Raw genomic sequence first — 21,664 nt, 5'->3', positions numbered from 1 at the left:
TAAAACAAATCTAAGTTTGAACTGCTGCTTCAATTGGCAAATTATTCTAAATGATCAGGATAGGAAGGTAGAACATTCTATAGAGTGAGGCCAAAACCTCAAACCAAAGGGCTCTTTTATCCTAAAAAGGTAAAAGGACACATAATTTCTGTTAACTTGGCTAGGGACTATTTCCACCCGCTTAATTTTGATACCTCAGGAGAAATAGAAAGAGTCAACAGTTAAAAGGTCAGATTATTAGTGGGACCAGTGAATAAACTATTATTCAAATAAAGAATGTAAAAGTAGCAAAAGCAGTTAAAAATTGACAGTTGGTAAGAAAAAAAATGGAGAAATAAATAATCAGGTTTGAAATTGGGATACACTGCTAAAAACTGGTCAACAACAACCACAAACTTACACTGGGAAGCTAATAAGTACCTGACATACTAGAAGTTTTATATATGCTCTTTCAATTACTCCTTACGGCAAGAACTGAGGTACTATTATCATCATCTCTATTTTTCACATTAAGAACTAAAGCTCAGAGAAGTGGCTTGCCCAAGGCAACAAAGTGACAGACTTGTATTCCAACCCAGATCTGATGTCAAAGTATAACCAGTCTATACCATCTCTCACTAGCTCCCATTTTTCAGCAGGTAAAGGAAGAAAATAAAGTATAAAATACCTTTCAGGGTTAAATCAAATAGAATTTCTTATAATTTTAGTGATAACCCTTGAAGAAAGAAGTAGGTCTGCTGTCTTTCTCTCCCCGTCCACCTTCTAATAAGGCTGGGGAGAAGACTGGGATTCAGCCAAAAGTGAAAAGTAAGCAGCTGGAAAACGTATCATGATTAAAAGCAGCCAATATTAGATGTATTGTATCCTGTTCTCAGAGAGTTTAGAATGAGAGGACAAATTAAAGTAAGTTAGGGTTTGAATAGGTAATATAGTAACATAGTTCAAAAATCAAAACAACACTAAAAGATACTCGAAAAATAGTCTGATCCTTACCCTTGCCTCCATCCATCTCATTCCCTTTCTCTCATCAAAGTAACCACTTTTTTTTTTCAAAGTAACCACTTTTATTTAGTTCCTTGTGTACCCTTCTAGAATTTCTTTATACAATTATCAATGTGCTTATTTCTCTCCTTTATTACACACACTGTAGACACTGATTTGCACCTTGCTCTTCTCGTTAACAATATGAGAAAAATTAACAATAAAAATACAAATTAACAATAAAAGCCCTTTAGGGAATTGAATGATTTTAAATCTGACCCAAATCTACACTGACAAACAGCATTGTTCTAGTACTAAAACTGAACAGAACAGTATTAAATCACAGGCTTCAAAATACAAAAAAGTTAGTTTATTTTTAACCCCAAATCATCATTTTAGCTATCAAGCATTCAGCTATTAACCATTTGGAAATTATTGAGTATTTTGTAATATAATTGCCTTTCTCTTTCATCTACATTCCCTCCAGTAACAAATGTGAAAATAACTTTTTGCCTTAGAGCCTTTTCCTTTGGACCTACAAGTTAGCATTACTATTGTAAGAGGATTTTCTAAACATAGTTTTAAATCCTAGGAAGTCTTTGAATACTGAGCCTCAAGCTTGAACATACTACTGAATGTAGAAAAGCCAGGGAACCGAAAGGTAGTAATTTATTGCAGTGAGTCCAATTTTAGAAACTCAAACTATCTAAAAGGCAGAAAAATGTCTAACAAAACATCTGATTCTTTTGATAGTAACAAATCATACTGCAGGACACTTTAAAAATAATAGATTGGGGCGCCTGGGTGGCGCAGTCGGTTAAGCGTCCGACTTCAGCCAGGTCACGATCTCGCGGTCCGTGAGTTCGAGCCCCGCGTCAGGCTCTGGGCTGATGGCTCGGAGCCTGGAGCCTGTTTCTGATTCTGTGTCTCCCTCTCTCTCTGCCCCTCCCCCGTTCATGCTCTGTCTCTCTCTGTCCCAAAAATAAATAAAAAACGTTGAAAAAAAAATTAAAAAAAAAATAAATAAAAATAAAAATAAAAATAATAGATTGATACAAAGTTAAACAATGATAACTTAGTTAACTCTAAAAACATTGGGATTACTGACATAAATGAGAAGAATTATAGCTACTAGTGCTGAGAATAAAGGCAAAACTGGGAAAAATTAATAAATAAATAATGGCTGGCATTAATGGACAATGAACAAGATAGACTAGTAGTCATGGTGACAGCTTTCAGTCACTAATGACACAGTCTCCAGGTACTCTGGCCTCGTTATTAGACTTCATTACCTGTGAGCCAAAGCATTTATCATAACACTGAATAAGCTATAAAACAATGCTTTTAGAATCGAAAAGTTCAAAGCAAACTCCCACTTACCTTCCCTGTTAGAATGGAGGGAAATTCAGTATCAAACTTGTTGCTCAAGCCAAACCTTAAAAACAAAGAAAAAAATATATTCTACCCAGCATATTTAACTTTTTACCCCCTCCCTTTTTAAGTTACAAAGCCATGCACTTCTATTTTGATGCTGTGATTTAAAAATGTGTCCTAAAAATAACTTTGTGATACTTACAGAATATAAATGTTTAACTATTAATCTGAATTAATAGTAAAAGAAACTTAAGGTGCAAATCTTAAAGTAGGATTCTAACTAGATCCATGCACATTATGGGATTAAATAATAACACAAACTGGAACCAAAATTTTTTTAATGTTTATTTGTTTTTGAGAGAGACAGAGACAGAGACAGAATAAAAGTGGGTTAGGGGCAGAGAGAGAGGGAGACACAGAATCTGAAGCAGGCTCTAGGCTCTAAGCTGTCAGCACAGAGCCCAATGCGGGGCTTGAACTCATGAGCTGTGAGATCATGACCTGAGCCGAAGTCGGAAGCTCAACCAACTGAGCCACCCAGGCACCCCATGGAACCAAAATTTTTGATTAAAATGTTTCTGTTAAACCCCATTTCAGTCGATAACTATTAGAACTGGCTGATTGGTAGTATGTAGGAATGGATTGTACTATTCTTTCTACTTTTATGTATATATGAGAATTTTCCTAACAAAAGTGAATAACCTTTGGAACTATAGTTTGAAAACTTATGATCAGTTAGTATTCAGATACTCAAAGTTTGATCTTTATGAATGGTTTTCATGTAAACAAATGCTCAATTAATTTTCAAAAAAACAGGTCTCAGTCTTGAAAGCTCTCTCTTCAAGTAAGCCCACTGAAGTCTGTTTTAAGAAGTCAAGATGAATTTCATGAGCCATCATTCACCTACTGATTGATTTCAGTAGGGATAACAAAGGTCACTTTCTGCATCTTAGATGATATATCATGGTGACTACAATTTTTAGTATAGTATAGTATAGTATAGTATAGTATAGTATAGTGTATGGAATGGAATGAAACAGAATATTAGTGGATGATGGGTTGTAAGCAAAAATGAAAAAAACAGGAATATTTATTGGGAACTCCTGGTGAGGTAGCTAATAATGGTAACAGTTACCATTAACTATCCACTTACCATGGGCTAGATAGACACTGTGCTACATAAATACATTACTTCTAAAGTTTACAACCCTGCAAGAATGGTATTGTCATCCCCCTCTTATAAACAAAGAAGCTGACACTCAGAACTTTTTTTTCCAAAAACTAATTAAATGACTTTGCCCCAAGTCATGTATCTAATAAGATGGGGAAGACCAAAATTCAAATTCTGATCCCTAAGTTCTTTCTGTATTGTATTAAGCTCTTTGAAAACAGAAACTATGGCTTATTTATTTTGTTATCTTCCATTTTGCTTATTAGTAGCATAATGTAATCTAGTAGGTATTTAATGAAAGTTTGGTGAATAATAAGCTGTTACACTGTTTCAACTGGTTTATGGCACTTTGGTCTTATGGTCACATTAAAGACATGTCAGGAATCCAATGTCCTATTAAAACTCTATGTGGGAATACCATGTAATCCTTGTATCATTTATGCTAATAGCTCCTTTTCTGGGACACAAGCCCATCTTAAACACAAAGATTCTCTATGCTTGGCAGCTAGTAGCAAGGTATACATCTGCACATATACTTTGTGTATTTAAAATGTATTTTAAAACAAATTCTATTGTTAAAATAGTTGAGAAAATTAATTAGCAACTGTAAAAAGGCCTTAATTTTATTAAAAATACTTACTTACTTTTCCAGGTATCAGTACATAATGTAATGAGAACATAATATTCTCATAATAACATTTTCTTTAAATCTATACATAGACATAGAATATAGCCAAACTTGAAAATAAGATGCTATACCCCTGTACATGAATTTTTATGGCAAATTTCATGTGCTGTTTGAGAAACTGAGTCTAGTATTAAATATATATTTGCAACTATCTACTAACTCACCAATCAATAACATGACAAATATATAATAGACCAAGGAACATACTTCATTTAAGTTACATTTAGCTAAATAGTAACCTCATCACTAGTCAAAAAGATGTAATTTAATTCATTATTCCACAGAGTAAATTCTTACTGTTTAACACAAAAATAGACACATTTCATTTTAAAAGGAGATATTATACATTTTAAACTAGAGCCCTATTTCCATATCTTCTCTGAACACTTTTAGATGTAATGCAATGTCAATAATATGTTCCTGATTTAGAGTCTGGGAGGATGGCGGAGTAGGAGGATCCTAAGCCCTCCTCATCGCACAGATACACCTAGATAACAGCCATATCAGTGCAACGAACACAGAAAACAACCAGAAGATTGGCACAACAAACTTTCCACAGTTAACTGTAGAGAAGAGGTCACACTTGGAAGGGGTAGGAAGGGCAGACACATGGTCAGGAACCAAACTCCCAGTGAAACTAACCACAAATGGAAGGGACACCACAAGCACAGAGAAGGGAGAGGAGCAGAACGCATACTAAACACCTCAGACACAGGGAACTACACTGGTAAGACAACAAGCCCCCATAATATTTGGCTTTGAAACACAGTGGGGCTTAATTCTGGGTACTTTAAAAATCAGCAGGCTTAGCTCTGAGGGAACCAGAAGGCAATAGGAAACTGACTTCCTGCCCTTAAAGAGACAAGCATAGCATAACAAAAAACCCTGTTGAGATAAAGCATTGAAACAGAAGTTTGAAAAGCACCTGCGATATACAGGAAGGAGATTTATTTACTAATCTGGGGCAGGGATCTTTAGGAGACTTCTCCAAGAACAAAAAAGCTGGTGGGTGCCATCCCCACCCCCACCCTATCCCCAGCCTAGATAGCAGGACACCTGTGGGAACCAGTGAGAACGTCCTCCACCTACCTTACTAACACCACGCACCCTGCCCCTGTGTTCTCCTGTGGATCTACCCCCATCCAACCTGCCCCACTAGGTGGGCTACTCTCCAAAGCAGCTCCTGCCACATTTTATCCTGTAAGCAGCCCTGGAAGGGACCACCTGCACTCCAAAATGACTCCTGCTTGAGGAGAGGGAAAGATAACCACACACCAGTTCAAATGTAGCCCCAGCAGCCAAACCTTGTAACTGGCAGGAAAGAAAGAGTGCTCTGTTGATCAGTGCCTCTGCAGCCCCAGCAGATGAACCAGGAATAGGCATCTGATCTGACTGCTGGCCCTGCTCACCAACAGAAACCTGTCAGGGGGCAGCACAGAGAGAGAGTCCTGTAGTTTGTGGTCACTTCAGCCCCAACACATGGACTGGAGCAGGCATTTGGTTTGAATGCAGGCTCCTCCTACCAACAAAAGCCTCTCCAGGGATAACACAGGGAGAGTATCCTGAAGTTTGGTGCGATCACAATACCAGCAAACAAGCTGAGGGCAGATTTCTGGTTTTACTGGTGACACCAACCAACTATAAGCCCAGGGTAGCTCCAGACTGGTCCTTTAACAGCATAGGGACCAAACCCTGCCCTCTGTGTGCCCACAACAGGCAAAGCGGGCCACTGTGGCCAAGTGGACTGAAGGCAAATGCTGCTTATCCAGCCACAAACAACAGTAGGTTGCACGCAGTCCACATAGGAGAGATCCCTGAAGTACCTGGTTCTGGTAAACAGGGGACATTGCTACAAAGCACAACAGGACCTCTTCTTCATAAGGCCACTACTTTCAAGATCAGGAGACATAACTAATTTTCCTAATGCACAGAAATAAATACAGAGAGACAAAATGAGGAGACAGAGGAATATGTCCCAAATGAAAGAACAGGACAAAAGAGCTAAATGAAAGGAGATAAGCAATAAGCCTGACAAACAGTTCAAAGTAATGGTCATAAAAATATCTACTGGACTTGAGAAAAGAGTGGAGTATTTCAGTGAGACCTTCAACAAAGAGATAGAACCAATCAGAAATGAACCAATCAGAACCAAAAGAAGAACTAATCAGAAATGAAAAACTCAATAACTGAAATAAAAATACACTAGAGGGAATCAATAGCAGATTAGAGACAGAAGAATTTATCAGCAACCTGGAAGACAGAATAATGGAAAGCAACCAAGGTGCCCAGCAAAAAGAAAAAAAAATTAACAATGAGAATAGGTTAAGAGAACTCAGTGACATCATCAAGTATAATAACATTTACATTATAGGGACTCCGGAAGGCGAAAAGAGAGACAAGGGGGCAGAAAACTTCTTTGAAGAAATAATAGCTAAAATCTTCCTTAATCTATGGAAGGAAACAGATATCCAGATCCAGGAGGCATAGAGAGTCCCGAACAAAATCAACCAAAGGAGGTGCACACCAAGACACATAATAATTAAAATGATAAAAACTAGTGACAAAGAGAGAATTTTAAAAGAAAGAGAAAAGAGCTATATAAAAGAGGAACCCCATAAAGCTATCAGCTGATTTTTCAGCCGAAACTTTGCAGGCCAGAAGGGAGTGGCATGATATATTCAAAGTGCTGAAAGGAAAAAATCTGCAACCAAGAATACTTTACCCAGCAAGGATATCATGTAGAATAGAAGGAGACAGTTTCCTAGACAAACAAAACTCAAAGATGTTCATTCATTACAAAGAAACCAGCCTGACAAGAAACATTAAAGGGAATTCTTTGAATGGAAAGAAAAGGCCATTATCAGGAGTAAGAAAATTGTGAATGGAAAAAATTTCACAGGTAAATACAAACATAATAAAAGTATTTTAACCACTATGGAGGTTGAAGGACAAAAACAGTAAAATCAATATTATCAATAAAAATCAGTCAAAGGATTCACAAAATCAAAAGATGTAAAATATGACATCATATACATAAAACATGGGGGGAGGAGTACAAATTTACTGCTATTAAAATGGCTTCAAAAGATGCTCAACATTGCTCCTCATCAGGGAAATACAAATCAAAACCACACTCAGATATCACCTCACGCCAGTCAGAGTGGCCAAAATGAACAAATCAGGAGACTATAGATGCTGGAGAGGATGTGGAGAAACGGGAACCCTCTTGCACTGTTGGTGGGAATGCAAATTGGTGCAGCCGCTCTGGAAAACAGTGTGGAGGTTCCTCAAAAAATTAAAAATAGACCTACCCTATGACCCAGCAATAGCACTGCTAGGAATTTACCCAAGGGATACAGGAGTACTGATGCATAGGGGCACTTGTACCCCAATGTTTATAGCAGCACTCTCAACAATAGCCAAATTATGGAAAGAGCCTAAATGTCCATCAACTGATGAATGGATAAAAAAATTGTGGTTTATATACACAATGGAGTACTACAGGGCAATGAGAAAGAATGAAATATGGCCCTCTGTAGCAACATGGATGGAACTGTAGAATGTTATGCTAAGTGAAATAAGCCATACAGAGAAAGACAGATACCATATAGTTCCACTCTTATGTGGATCCTGAGAAACTTAACAGAAACCCATGGGGGAGAAGAAGGAAAAAAAAAAAAAGAGGTTAGAGTGGAAGAGAGCCAAAGCATAAGAGACTCTTAAAAACTGAGAACAAACTGAGGGCTGATGGGGGGTGGGAGGGAGGGGAGGGTGGGTGATGGGTATTGAGGAGGGCACCTTTTGGGATGAGCACTGGGTTTCCATTGTATGGAAACCAATTTGACAATAAACTTCATATATTGAAAAAAAATAAATAAAATGGCTTCAAACTTAAGCAAACATTAACTTAATACAGATTGCTATGTGTATGTTATATATGAACCTAACAGTAACCACAAATCAAACATCTATAATAGATACACACAAAACAAAAAGAAAAGAATCCAAGCATATCACTAAAGATAGCCACCAAACCACAAAGGAAGAAAGCAAGAAAAGAAACAGAGAACTACAAAAACTACAATAAAACAAGTAATAAAATGGCAGTAAGTACACATTTATCAATAATTACTTTGGATATAAATAGTACATAGTTATCAATAATTACTTTGGATATAAATAGACTAACTGCTCCAATCAAAAGACACAGGGTCTCTGAATGGATAAAAAATCAAGACCCATCTATATGCTGCCTACAAGAAACTCGCTTTAGACGTAGAGACACATGAATATTGGATGTGGAGGAATGGAAAAACATTTACCATGCAAATGGAAATGAAAAGAAAGGTGGAGTAGTAATACTTACATTGAACAAAATAGATGTTAAAACAGACTGTAACAAGAGACAAAAAAGGAAACTACATAATGATTAAGGGAATGCCACAAGATAATATAACAATTGTAAATATTTGTGCACCCAATGTGGAGGAACCTAAATTCATGAAGCAAAAATCAACAGACACAAAGGAAGACACTGACAGTAATACAATAGTGGGGGACTATAACACCCCCTTCCTTACATTAATGGATAGATCATCCAGACAGAAAATCAATAAGGAAACAATAGCTTTGAATGACACATCAGACCAGATGGACCTATCAGATATTCAAAACATTCTATCCCAAAACAGTAGAAAACACATTCTTTTCAAGTGCACATGGAACGTTCTCCAGAATAGATTACATGGCAGGCTACAAAGTAGTCTCAGTAAATTAAAAAAGATTAAAATCATATCATGCAACTTTTCTAATCACAGGTTATGAAACTAGAAATCAATCACAAGAAAAAAATCTGGAAGTAATACAAATACATGGAGGCTAAATAACATGCTACTAAACACTGAATGGTTCAACCAAGAAATCAAAGAGGAAATAAAAACATACACTGAGGAAATGAAAATGAAAATGTAATAGTCCAAAATCTTTGGGATGCAGCAAAGGCTGTTCTAAGAGGGAAGTTTATAGCTCTTATAGGCCTGCTTCAAGAAATAAGGAAAATCTCAAATAAACAACATAATCTTACACCTAAACATTCTGGAAAAACAAGAACAAAGTCCAAAGTCAGTAGAAGGAAGGAAATAATAAAGAGTAGAGAAGTGAAAAAAAAATAGAGTCTAAAAAAATAATGGAAGTGATCATTGAAATCAAGCGTTGGTTCTTTGAAAATATCGAGAAAATTGATAAACCTTTAGCCACATTCATTGAAAAAGGAAGAGAGAGAGTATAATTAAATAAAGGCAGAAATGAAGAGAAGAAATAACAACTGAAACCACAGAAATACAAAGAATTATAAGAGAATATTATGAAAAATTATTTGCCAACAAATTGGACAACCTAGAAGAAATGGAAAAATTCCTAGAAACACATAGCTCTACAAAACTTAAGCAGGAAGGAATCGAAAATTTGGCAGACCAATTATGGGCAATGAAACTGAATCAGTAATCAAAAAAAAAAAAAACAAAACAAAAAACCTCTAATACACTACAGTCTAGGACCAGATGGATTCACAGGTGAATTCTACCAAAAATTTAAAGAAGAGCTAATACTATTCTTCTCAAAGTATTACAAAAGATAGAAGAGGAAGGAAAGTTTCCAAATTTATCCTACAAGGCAAATATTACCCTGATACCAAAACAGATAATGACACTACAAAAAACAAAACAAATCAAAACAGGGGCGCCTGGGTGGCGCAGTCGGTTAAGCGTCCGACTTCAGCCAGGTCACGATCTCGCGGTCCGTGAGTTCGAGCCCCGCGTCAGGCTCTGGGCTGATGGCTTGGAGCCTGGAGCCTGTTTCCGATTCTGTGTCTCCCTCTCTCTCTGCCCCTCCCCCGTTCATGCTCTGTCTCTCTCTGTCCCAAAAACAAATTAAAAACGTTGAAAAAAAAAATTAAAAAAAAAAAAACAAAAAAAAACCAAAAAGAAACCAGTATCTTTGATGAAAATTTATGCAAAAAATCCTCAAAAAATTATTAGCAAACTGAATCTAACAATACCTTAAAAAAATCATCACCACAATCAATTGGGATTTATTCCAGGGATGTAAGTGTGGTTCAATATTTGCAAATCACTCAAGGTGATCCATCACATCAGCAAGATAAAAGATAAAAACTATATGATTATCTCAATAAATGCAGAAAAAGCATTTGATAAAGGAGAACATGCCTCATGATAAAAATTCTCAACAAAGTAGGTTTAGAGGAAATATACCTCAACATAATAAAGGCCATATATGAAAGGTCTACAGCTAATATCATCCTCAATGGTGAAAAGCTAAGAGCTTTTCCTCTAAGATCAGGAACAAGAAAGACAAGAAGGTCCATTCTCATCACTTTTATTCAACATAGTACTAGAAGTTCTACACACAGCTATCAGATATGAAATAAAAGGCATCCAAATTGGTAAGGAAGACTTAAAACTTTCCCTATTTGCAGATGATACGTTACTATATATACTGAAACCCTAAAGTCTTCACCAAAAACTACTAGAACTGCTCAATGAATTCAATAATGTCACTGGGTACAAAATTAATAAGCAGAAATCTGTTGCATGTGTACACTAGTAATGAAAGTAACAGAAGGAGAAATTAAGAAAATAATGCCATTTATAATTACACCAAAAAGGATAAAATAGCTAGGAATAAATGTAACCCAGGAGGTGAATGACCTATACTCAGAAAACTGATACACTGATGAAAGAAATCTGAAGATGACATAAACAAATGGTAAGATATTTCATGCTCAGCTTTGAAGAACCAATATGGCTAAAATGTCTGTAGTATCCAAAGCAATCTACAGATTTAATGCAATCTCTATGAAAATACCAATAACATTTTTCACAGAAGTAGAACAAATAATTTTAAAATTTGTATGGAACCACAAAAGACCCTGAGTAGCCAAAGCAATCTTGAACAAGAACAAAACTGGAGTCATCACAAACCCAGATTTCAAGATATGCTACAAAGCTGTAGTAATCAAAACAGTATGGTACTGGCACAAAAACAGACACATAGATCAATGGAAAAGAACCAGAGTCCAGAAATAAACCCATGCTTGCATGGTCAATTAATCTCCAACAAAGGAGGCAAGAATATAAAATGGGAAAAAGACTCTTTGAGAAATGGTGCTGGGAAAACTAGACAGCTATATGCAAAAGAATGAAACTAGACCACTTACTTCTACCATACATAAAAGTAAACTCGAAATGGATTAAAGAACTAAATGTGAGAGCTTAAAATTCCTAGAAGAAAACATTGGCAGTAATTTCTTTGACATTGGTCATAGAAACAGTTTTTTAGATATGTCTCTTCTGGTAAGGGAAACAAAAGAAAAATTAAACTTTTGGGACTATACCAAAATAACAAGTTTTTACACAGTGAAGGAAATTGTCAACAAAACTAAAAATCAACCTACTGAATGGGAGAAGATATTTGCAAATGATATATCCAATGAGGGGTTAATATCCAAAATATGTAAAGAACTTCTACAACTCAACACCAGGAAAACAAATCATCAGATTAAAAATAGGCAGAGGACCTGAATAGACATTAGATGGCCAACAGACACATGAAAAGATGGTTAACATCACCAATCTTCAGGGAAATACAAATTAAAACCACAATGAAATATTACTTTACACTTGTCAGAGTGGCTAAAATCAAAGTGAGAAGAAATAACAAGTGTTGGCAAGGATATGGAGAAAAAGGAACCCTTATGCACTGTTGGTGGGAATGTACACTGGTGCACCCATTGTGGAATACAGTGTGGAGGTTCCTCACAAGATTAAAAATAGAATTACCATATGATCTAGTAATTCCACTAGCAGGTATTTGACCAAAGAAAATAAAACCACCACTAATTTGAAAAGATATATGCACCCTATGTTTATAGTAGCATTATTTACAAGAGCCAAGATATGGAAGCACCCATTTCCAGCAATAGATGAATGGCTAAGGAAGCACTCTCTCTCTCTCTCATTCACACTCACACTCTCTCTCTCTCTCTCAGGAATATTACTCAGCCATAAAAAGAATGAAATCTTGCCATTTGCAACAACATGGAAAGACCTAGAGGATATAATGTTAAGTGAAATAAGTCATAGAATACCGTATGATTTCACTCATATGTGGAATTTAAGAAATGTAACAAGTGAACATGGAAAAAAAGAGACAAACCAAAACAGACTGTTAAACACAGAAAAAAACCTGGTGGATATCAGAGGGGAGGTGGGCGGGGAATGGGTAAAATGAATAAAGGGGATTAAGAGTACACTTACCTTGATGAGTACTGAGAATGTACAGAACTGAATCATTGTATTGTATGCCTGAAACTAATATAACAATGTATGGTAATTATATGTCAATTAAAAAAAAACCACATTCCTACCTCATTAGAGATTGCTGCCATTATAGCTTTTCCAAGCTGCCATTCTTGGCAAATAAGTAGAGGATATAGACAGATGTATCCTTTGAAATATATGGAATATTTTTATTATTTTAAAACTTCTGAGTTTTGCTATTCTTGTTGCATTTGTCACCAGGCAAGTGGATTTTCCTTTCCTGTTTTTATTTCTTTAATATTCCCTTTCTTAACCGTTCAGAATTTGCCTTATGATGCTGTCACTTTACTGAAAATAATCTCTGAGTAAATTTATTCAGAAAGACAAGTTCATCAAGTATTATTTATTGCCAATTTTATGTCCTCTTCTTAGAAAATTTTCCCTTGACTTTGCAGCTTTATACTCTCCCATCCTTTCACTCTCTAACATTCTTGCCTTTTCTTAAAATTTACCTTTTAGTCAACTGCTTGTCTTTCTAAGGGAGCTTTAACAATTTTTCTATATTTAATAGCTTTGACATCACTTCTATGCTGATGACCATCAAATCTATATCTCTAGTTCTATATTTTCCAACATTCTTTGGTCCCTCATTTCTAATTTCATACTGAAAGTTTCCACCTGGATATCTTACTAAAATAATACCACCTCAAGTAAACCATGCCTAAAATTAAATGTTATCTTTTCATTGGAAACTAGACCCCTTTTCAAATTTCTCGTCTCTATCAGTGGCACATTGATTCCCTTTAACCTAGACCTTGGTATTGGTTTTGCACCTTCCTTCTCCTATTTTTTGCACCTTGCTTGCTCTGAGGTGGCTCCAAGTCCTGTTATTTGTTCCTTTGAAATCATTCTCATAATGATTCCTTCCTTTCCATTGCAACTGCCATATTGGCTCTTGTCTTTGCTCAGGTGGTTTCCCTTGCTTCCCCTCCCTAGTTTAAATCCTAGTCAACCTTCAGGGCTCAAGTCAAGTCCCAACCCCTGCTGTAATGCCTTGAATGTTTAAACTGTCATGGATTCCCCCTTTCTCTGAATACTCTCAGCCACTTCAAATCCATACTATACAATTCAACAGCTAATAAAATATTTTCCATTATTCTTTGCTGCTCTATATCAGTATCTTAAAAGCAATTTTCCTATTAGTTTTGTAAAGCATGGCTTGTACTTTATTTTTTTATTTTCTGTGTTTTTTTTGTGGTACTTAGGCCAGTGCTCAAGTTCTCAATATATACTTGCTATATTCTCATTACTAATTTTCTTCTTTAATATATAAAGGGATTGTCTTTTCTAAAATATAAAAAGTATATTAAAAATGGTAAGGAAATATAATTTTACTTTTTAAAATACTCCTTTATGGCACATATATATATATAAATGTGTAAAGACAGGCAAACCAGGCCTGATATACTCTCATAATTTTGGGTAAAAGGCAGTAGCAATCCTATTCCTGTCTACCAGGAATTTCTTTTATCTTTCTTCATTAAGAGACTCAGCACTTAAAAAGAATACTTAACTCAAATAATCTTAGGCACAACATTTCACTTGATAGCTACTAGGAAATGTTGAAATGGCTGCTGCTGAATAAACACCTCAGCTCTATTTCATAAACAAACTATTAAGAACTGTGAATCCACAAGATCATCTACCCATTACTGATTACTGATAGGCATTAGTCAAGATGTGGGGTTTTCAGCATTAGACAAATAGGCACTTGGGAACTTCTCACACTTTCCATTTTATCAGCCTCATTAAATACAGAACCTATTATGTGTTTGAAGCTGTCCTAGTTGATGGTTTCTAATGATCATATTTTATTTGTCAAGCATCTTCAATGCTTCAAAATTTTAATTTCTTGGATGATTCTTTGGAGTAAAGGAAACTGAGGCAAAGAAGGATGGGTCCTCTTAGTTGCTCTTCCCTCTTCTCTCCCTCTCTAGAACCCTCACTGTTTTTAATCCTTTTGGAAATGGCTACATACCAACCTTTGAAAACCCTATACAAATTAAAGTTTATGTGTTCAGATTATTTAAGGAAACAGATCAAGCTAGTAAAATTCTGCCAACAAGAAACATGATTTCACTAGAAAACTTTGCATGTATAGTAACAATTCTGAAGTGTGTGCATTGAACTTTATTTACTATACCATGGAAAAGAAAAGTCTATGCCATAAAATTCAAAGATATTTTCAAAAACATTATAGTTAAATCTCTTTAATCTTTTATATGAAAAGAATCATGTCTTGCCACACTGTAAAATGGCAAGTTACCATATTTCTGTATTCTGAAAGCCTAAAATCTTATAAAATATTTACCTTATACAAATACGTATTAACAATGCATCACTGTAATTCCTCAAAGACAGCTGTTTATGAAAAAGCATTCCATTAACTGATTTGAGAAGTATCAATAATTGTAGTGCTGTTTAACTTTTTTCAGAAATGCACTGTTTGGCAAATGTGGCCATCTTTTTTCAATTCTATATGCAACAACTCTAGCTTTAATAAATTAACTTTTAGGAGACAATTTTATAAGTCCCTGAGAATTGGTAACTCTCTACTAAATTCTATACAGATATATTATCAAAGGTAAATATCTCTATGTTTTAAGTAATATAAACAGTGTGATAATGCCTAAAAATAAAATATCTCATGGGATAGAATTTTCCTTATTATTTCAAAATACTGGATCCAAACACTTATCCTAGAATATCAAGAAGTAAATTGGTAGATACTAAGTTATATTCCTCAGATGTATATTATTTCTAAAACGCTTAATATTTCTAAGAGATATTTCATTATGTCAGTTTCTATAAACTCAAATCTGTGCAGTTAATTTTGTTATATAATTTTTTAGTTGGGAAAAAAATCCCCAAATATCCATTCATCATCATCATCCTCTGAGAATTGGAATTACAATTAGTGTGGTTAGCTCATTCTATTTCTTAAGAAATTATAATTAATTCCATGTTAAAAAATTAGTATCTTGTTAAAGTAATAAGAAAGCCAATACGTTAAGATGATACAAATAGACAGGGGTATTCTGACATCTTAACAAAGATTTCAGAGGTAAGGCCATGCCATAACACCCATCACTGGGACTGGTGACATTACTGTAGCCATATGTATCTTTGCTCAGAATCACAAGTACTCTCTACAGTGTGAATCAAGTAACCAGTATTTGTTGAGGACCTATAATACAGTATGCATTATGATAGGCATATTGAGTGTTACTAAAGCAAACCAATATTCCTTCAACTCACTTTTATTGATTGCCTACTTCAGGGCAAGCATTGTGCTAGGCAATGAAGATTCAGAGAGAACTAAAACTTGTTCCTGCTATTGCAGCTTACAATTTAGTGGGGGCAGGGAAGACTTGCAGGAGGTGGTGACATATGGAGAGCTGAGGTAAGGGTGGTGGGTACTGGAATTCTAGATGGAGGTCCTAGATTGAGTAGAGGCAACGAGATAAGAAACAGCATGCTACAGGGGCGCCTGGATGGCTCAGTCAGTCGGTTAAGAGTCCGATTCTTGATTTCAGCTCGGGTTGTGATCTCGCAGTTGGTGAGATTGAGCCATGCGGTGAGCTCTGTGTGGACAGTGTGGAGCCTGCTTAGGATTCTCTCTCTCCCTTTCTTTCTGCCCCTCCCTTGCTCTCTCTCTATCTCTCTCAAAATAAAAAAACAGCACGTTAAAAAGAGGAAAATACAAGCCACAGAGAAAATATCAGAAGATTAGGCTGACAGATAGGCAAGGTCCAGTTCTATATGCCATGTTATGGAACTTGGATTCTATCCAGCAGGTAAGGGGAAAACCACAGGACAGTTTTAAGCAGTAAAGTGGTATCTTAATCTAGCAGCAGGCTGCGGAATGGATGTGAAGTGATGACAATGAAGGCAAGTTGATTAGTTAGGGTGGTGAAAGGGGCCCGAATCAGGGAAGTGTCAGTAGGGAGGAAAAGAAAAAAAATTTAGGTCAAATATTATTTTACTTGCTGATAAGTGTATGTGAGGAAGAGGAACCAAGGATAAATAACGGGATAGGTGGAGGTACATTTAACTGAGATGGAAAAAACAGATATAGAAGGGATTTTTTTAAAGGGTTGGGATGGAGGTATAAGGAGGCGTTGGGGGGGGGGATGAGTTCTGTTATGAATATGTTGAACTTAGGATGATGATGGGCTGTCAGGTGAGAAAGCCCAGGTGAAAGTCTGAGCAAAGTCTGGCACAGAGATACATATTTGGGAGATGTCAGATAATTGAAACCATGAGAATCAAGATGAGATCATCTAAGCACAGTAAGGAATGAGAAGAATAGTAAGGTGAAAACAAAACCTCAGAGACCACTGGTATTCAAGGGTCAACAGAATAAGAGAAGCCCGTGAATGAGAGAGTTAAAGAATAGCAAGAAAAATACAGGGAGCCCAGGAGAATCAAGTGGCCAAGGAATTCCTAGGTTTGTTTGGCAAAATGTTTTTACAAAATCAGAATTTGAATACCTTTAGGCAAAACACATACCATCTTCCAGTTCAACTAAAGCCCCATTATTACTCATGCTGCACCATTTTCTGTGGCCTGTCTTACCTCTGAAGGCTTGTGTGTTTGTGGCCCCTGGAATAGAAGCCTCCAAAAAAGAGGGAGTCATTTTAAGTGTCATATATATAGCAGAGAGGACCAGAAAGACAGGGAATGAGAAAAGCCCACTAATGTAGCAACAGAGGGTCATGGTGGTGATCTTAACAAGGATAGTTACCCCCATCTGTGGTCATGATGGCAAAATCCAGGTTAGAGAGGGGTGAAAAGTAAATAGATATAGTGAATGCGGCTATTCCTAAGAAATTTGGAGAGGGAAGGAAGAAAGACAAGACAGTAGCTAAAAGGGAACATAGGTCTAGGAAGGCTTTGTTTTATTTTGTTTTTAAAGAATGAGAGAGACTCTGAATATGTCTATAGGCTGATGCAGAGAGAGGTAATATTAGAGAGATGGGGCTACCTGATGGAGCAAGATTTGGGAGGAGGCTGGAAGAGAAGGGTATAGAAGGTACAAGTGGAGTGGTGAGCTTTGGACAAGTGAAGGAACTCCTTGACCTCTGAGGCTGGAAGAAGACAGAATAAGAATTCAGACCTAATTAAGACCTAGTGCAGGTTTTTCAGCAGGAAAGTGACATGATCAAACTGTGTTTTAAGAAAATTAGTTTGGCACAAGCATGCAGGATGAATTGAAGAGAGGTGGAAGACTGTGGAGATGATGGCAACCTAAACTAGAGTGGTACCGGTAGAAATGGAGAAAATGAAAAATCTAATAGACATTTTAAAAGATATGACATAATTCTGGGACAGAGTAGCACTGGAAAAGTCAAGGACAAGGAAGAGTTAAAATGACTCCAGGATTTGAAAACCTACCCCAAAAGATTAGAGTGGTGGTAAAGGGGCAAGTGGAATGCACAGCCAATGTGGGGAGGGGAAATTATGGCTTAAGATATATTGAGTTTGAAGCAATGGTTCTCAAATTTGAACCTTGAAAAAGAAACAAAGTCCTCTAGAGATTAGACGACTGCACAGAAAATAGGGAAAAAAGGGGGTGGGATAGTGTCATTCAGACAGGACAACTCTCTCATGCCAGAAAAAATTTAACAGAAGCTGATTATTTTAGACATTTCAGAATTAGATTAACTATTTCATAAGGATCTTAATTTACCTGATATAAGGAAAGGTTTACTACTATACAAAGGCCAGTTCTTCAGATTCAGCAAAACTTTCTCCTAAACATTTAATTTTTTTCGAATCCCAGACATTTAACATTAAGTGTGCTTTTTAGTTGAGAGAATTTATAGAATACAACTGAACAATTTTTTCAAACTATATACATGGGTTAGTGATTCAAGTACTGGTTTGCTGCTTTTCAGGTTTTGGCTTCCATTAATACCAATAGTTACTACCAGCACCACTACTTCACACTCCCAATTCCAGAATTTTTAAGCTGGGAGGGACATTACACCATCACAAGGGCTTGGATATGGCAAGTGTCAGTGCTTTGCTTTTAATTGAAAGTTGGTTGATAAGTGCTTCACCATGATTGTGTGAAGAATAGAATGGAACCACAAATAAGTTTCTGGTAACTTAAATTCTGTTTTCTTGCCCCTCCTCTGTTTTCTGAATGTTAGAAAATAAAGAGGGGGTGGAATGTTGAAATATAAAATTATAGACTGGAATAAAAACCCTTTTTCTGTTCAGTCATGTGAAATAATCTGCATGAAAATAATGTTTGGTGCCAGAATTATAATTAGTTTGAGTAATGAATTGTCTCCCTAGTAATGAAAGGAATAAAAGTAAAACAGTGCAGTAAGCTGGCATCTGATCATTGTAGGCTATCTGCAAAATTCTTGGACCAAGAAAAACTGTGTTAAAATAATTCCCTACCAAAAAGCAGGTCTAAAAATCTCCCCTTCCACAATTTCAAAATATTTCTTAACATATTTTATGCAAATATCACAAAAGTATATTATAATCAAAACAAGTGACATGTTAAAATTAAAAGCTAACATGATGGGGGGAGGTGTTGCATATTATATGATTTCTGATGATACGAACTCAATTGAAAGACAAAGGGACCAGGTGAACCATTATCAAAATTAGAGGCAATGATAGGAAAATGCAGTAAAAGACAGCATAATTAAGAGGATGAACATGACACACACTCAAACTTTCAAGTATTTACAGCCCAAGCACATAAAAAAGAAAAAGCACTCTCCAAAGCCCAGAGAGCCATTAAAATTTTCTTTTGCTTTGCAACCACAATGCTATGAGATTGCTCCTCCTTTTATTTTCTTAAATATGATCCAAGATTTCAATTTTTTAAAAAAGTCACTGCATAAGTTTTCAAAAAATCAACTTCAGCTCCTGGGGGACTCATTTCCATAAGTATTTAATGTCTGCATATTTAATATTTGGGCATACAAAATCTCCTGTAGGTATCTTAAATTATCTCAGAGCTGAAAGGCTTCGGAAGCCACCTACCCCGACCCTTCATTTTACAGATGGAGAAATTAAGGCCCAGAAATAGGAAGTAATCTGAGCAAGGTCACAGGGCCAGTAAGAGGCAAAGCTGGGACTAACATCCAAGAGTCCCTACTCTCAATCCATTGCTCTTTTACTTTTCACAACTGCCTCTTAATATGAACCTCTGTGATATTTACAGAACGTCAGAATGAGGAATTATCAAGACATCGAAAGGATAATGGTATTCATTCATATACGGATTAGATAGGAAGAATGGATGAATGAATGTATGGGTAGGTGGATATTCTATAATATTATTCACAAAACATATCACGTTTCTGTTTTGAAGAAAGCCTAGGTCTTGTCACTTGTCACAGCAGTCACTGTGTTGCACTACACACCAATCTTAGCAGTAAAGAATCCTCTGGTACATCCTGCAGTTTAAAGACTATTTACTTGCCAGCAAACACAGAAAGAAGTAGACTCACCTTTACTCCTATCCCTCTGGCTCTCAAACCTCTAACTTCCCCGTCCTATATATACTCTTTACCTGATGTCAGTGCATCACATTTGCATGCTCCTCACTCCCTTTGCACCTACCACCCTCGGTTTCTCCATTTAGACGAAGTGTCCTTTTCTAACTGTATGCCTCAGTCGGCCCTCCCCCACTCCACAGGCCCCTCGATCACCTTCTCATTACTCTGTCGACAAATCTCAGCGTTTTCAAACCCTATGGTCCCCTCTTGCTTACACAGTGATGTGGCCGGCTCCCCGCACCAATACAGGATCGGGGGAATATCTCCGCAGATGTTCCTCACTCACTACCCGCGGTGGGGGCGGCGTCTCCTCCTCTTCCTCCTCCTCTTCTTCCTCCTCCTCCTCTTCTTCCTCCCCCTCCTCATCTTCCTCGTCGTCGTCAGGTCCCGATACCGACGACGACGACGACGGCGACGACGACGACGTTGCCGCTTCTTCTTCCTCCTCCTCTAGTTCCGAGATGGTGTCGAACTCCGCCATGTTGGGCAGCAGGATGCTCATCACGTGACCTCTCGATCGCCGCCACCCTCACGGAGAAGAGTTTGAACCTATCGAGGTGGTGGAAGAGGAGGGGGAACGAAATGAGGAGAAAGCGGACGGGGGAAGGGACAGGATTTGAAGAGATGCGCCTGCGTGTTGAGGCAGACGATGAGGGTTGGAGGCGGGGGCATGAGGGGGTAAGGAACAAAATCTGTGTACGCTTGCGCGGCTCCAAAGGAAGGGGGGCGTTAGAGGTGAACTCCAGGGAATTATTGAGGCCCGGTTTGCGGGTGCAGTGGTTAATACTGCTCTTTGGGCTTCTGTTGCTTGTGCCCTGGGACGTATTTTCTGGTTTTATTTCCCATTAATTAGTAGTAGCTATCATTTCCCTCCCCACACCCCGTACAGGGAATGCATATTCCATAACGTGAGGTTAGAACTTTGCCTCAAATATCGCAAGGTATATACCAATCCCTTACTTTTGTTCAGCATTAGAGTTTAAAAGACTTTTGCATCAGAATTTTGCAACCCTGGGAGGCATTTTTATAAACACTTCGCTGAAGTGGAAATTTTTCTATTACTACTTCTATGCCTACTATGTAATACTTTAAATAGAGGATTTACTAAGTGTCTGGGACTGTGCTAAGCACTCTTTGGGCATATCTCATTTAATACTTCACAACTGCATGAGGTTACATACCAGGATGATCTCGCCTGACAGGTGGGAGACTTAGCAGCAGGGAGGATAAGTAACGTGCCCAAGGTCACGGAGTTACTAAATATTTGGCAGACCTGGTTTTAAACTTGGGAATCTCTTCTGATTTTAAAAGCTCAGTGCTCTTAAACAAAGGGCTACCCTGCCTGAAGTCGTTTGCAAAGGCTTTGTAGTGTGGTGCATTTGGGGATGTTTCTTGAAAGATGTTTGAAGTTCGGAGGGTGTTTGTTTGTTTTACAGGTGAGAGGGGCATGGAGGAGGTGCAGGGAAAATTCCAACCTAAAGAAACATTAATTAATATAATCCATCTTCCAGACACTGAGCTAGAC

The 21,664-nt window shown here is 37.1% G+C and overlaps 1 protein-coding gene across 2 annotated transcripts in view; it reads right to left on the bottom strand.

Moving 5' to 3' along the window:
- Window positions 1–20,790, bottom strand: part of CHIC1 (cysteine rich hydrophobic domain 1) — a 68,462-nt gene extending 47,672 nt beyond the window's left edge. For both annotated transcript variants that reach the window (XM_049643982.1, XM_049643983.1), the window contains exons 1-2: window positions 20,355–20,790; window positions 2,362–2,416 (exon numbers count right to left, since the gene is read on the bottom strand). In XM_049643982.1, the coding sequence (XP_049499939.1) occupies window positions 2,362–2,416; window positions 20,355–20,641 (342 nt within the window). In that variant the 5' untranslated portion in view covers window positions 20,642–20,790. The remainder of the gene's footprint in view (window positions 1–2,361; window positions 2,417–20,354) is intronic.
- Between the last annotated feature and the right edge of the window lie 874 nt (window positions 20,791–21,664).

Source organism: Panthera uncia, chromosome X (assembly GCF_023721935.1).
Source record: "Panthera uncia isolate 11264 chromosome X, Puncia_PCG_1.0, whole genome shotgun sequence".
NCBI classification, from domain to species: Eukaryota; Metazoa; Chordata; class Mammalia; order Carnivora; family Felidae; genus Panthera; species Panthera uncia.
The sequence above is the reverse complement of the archived record's forward strand: the minus strand, read 5'-3'. Positions and strand labels throughout refer to the sequence as shown.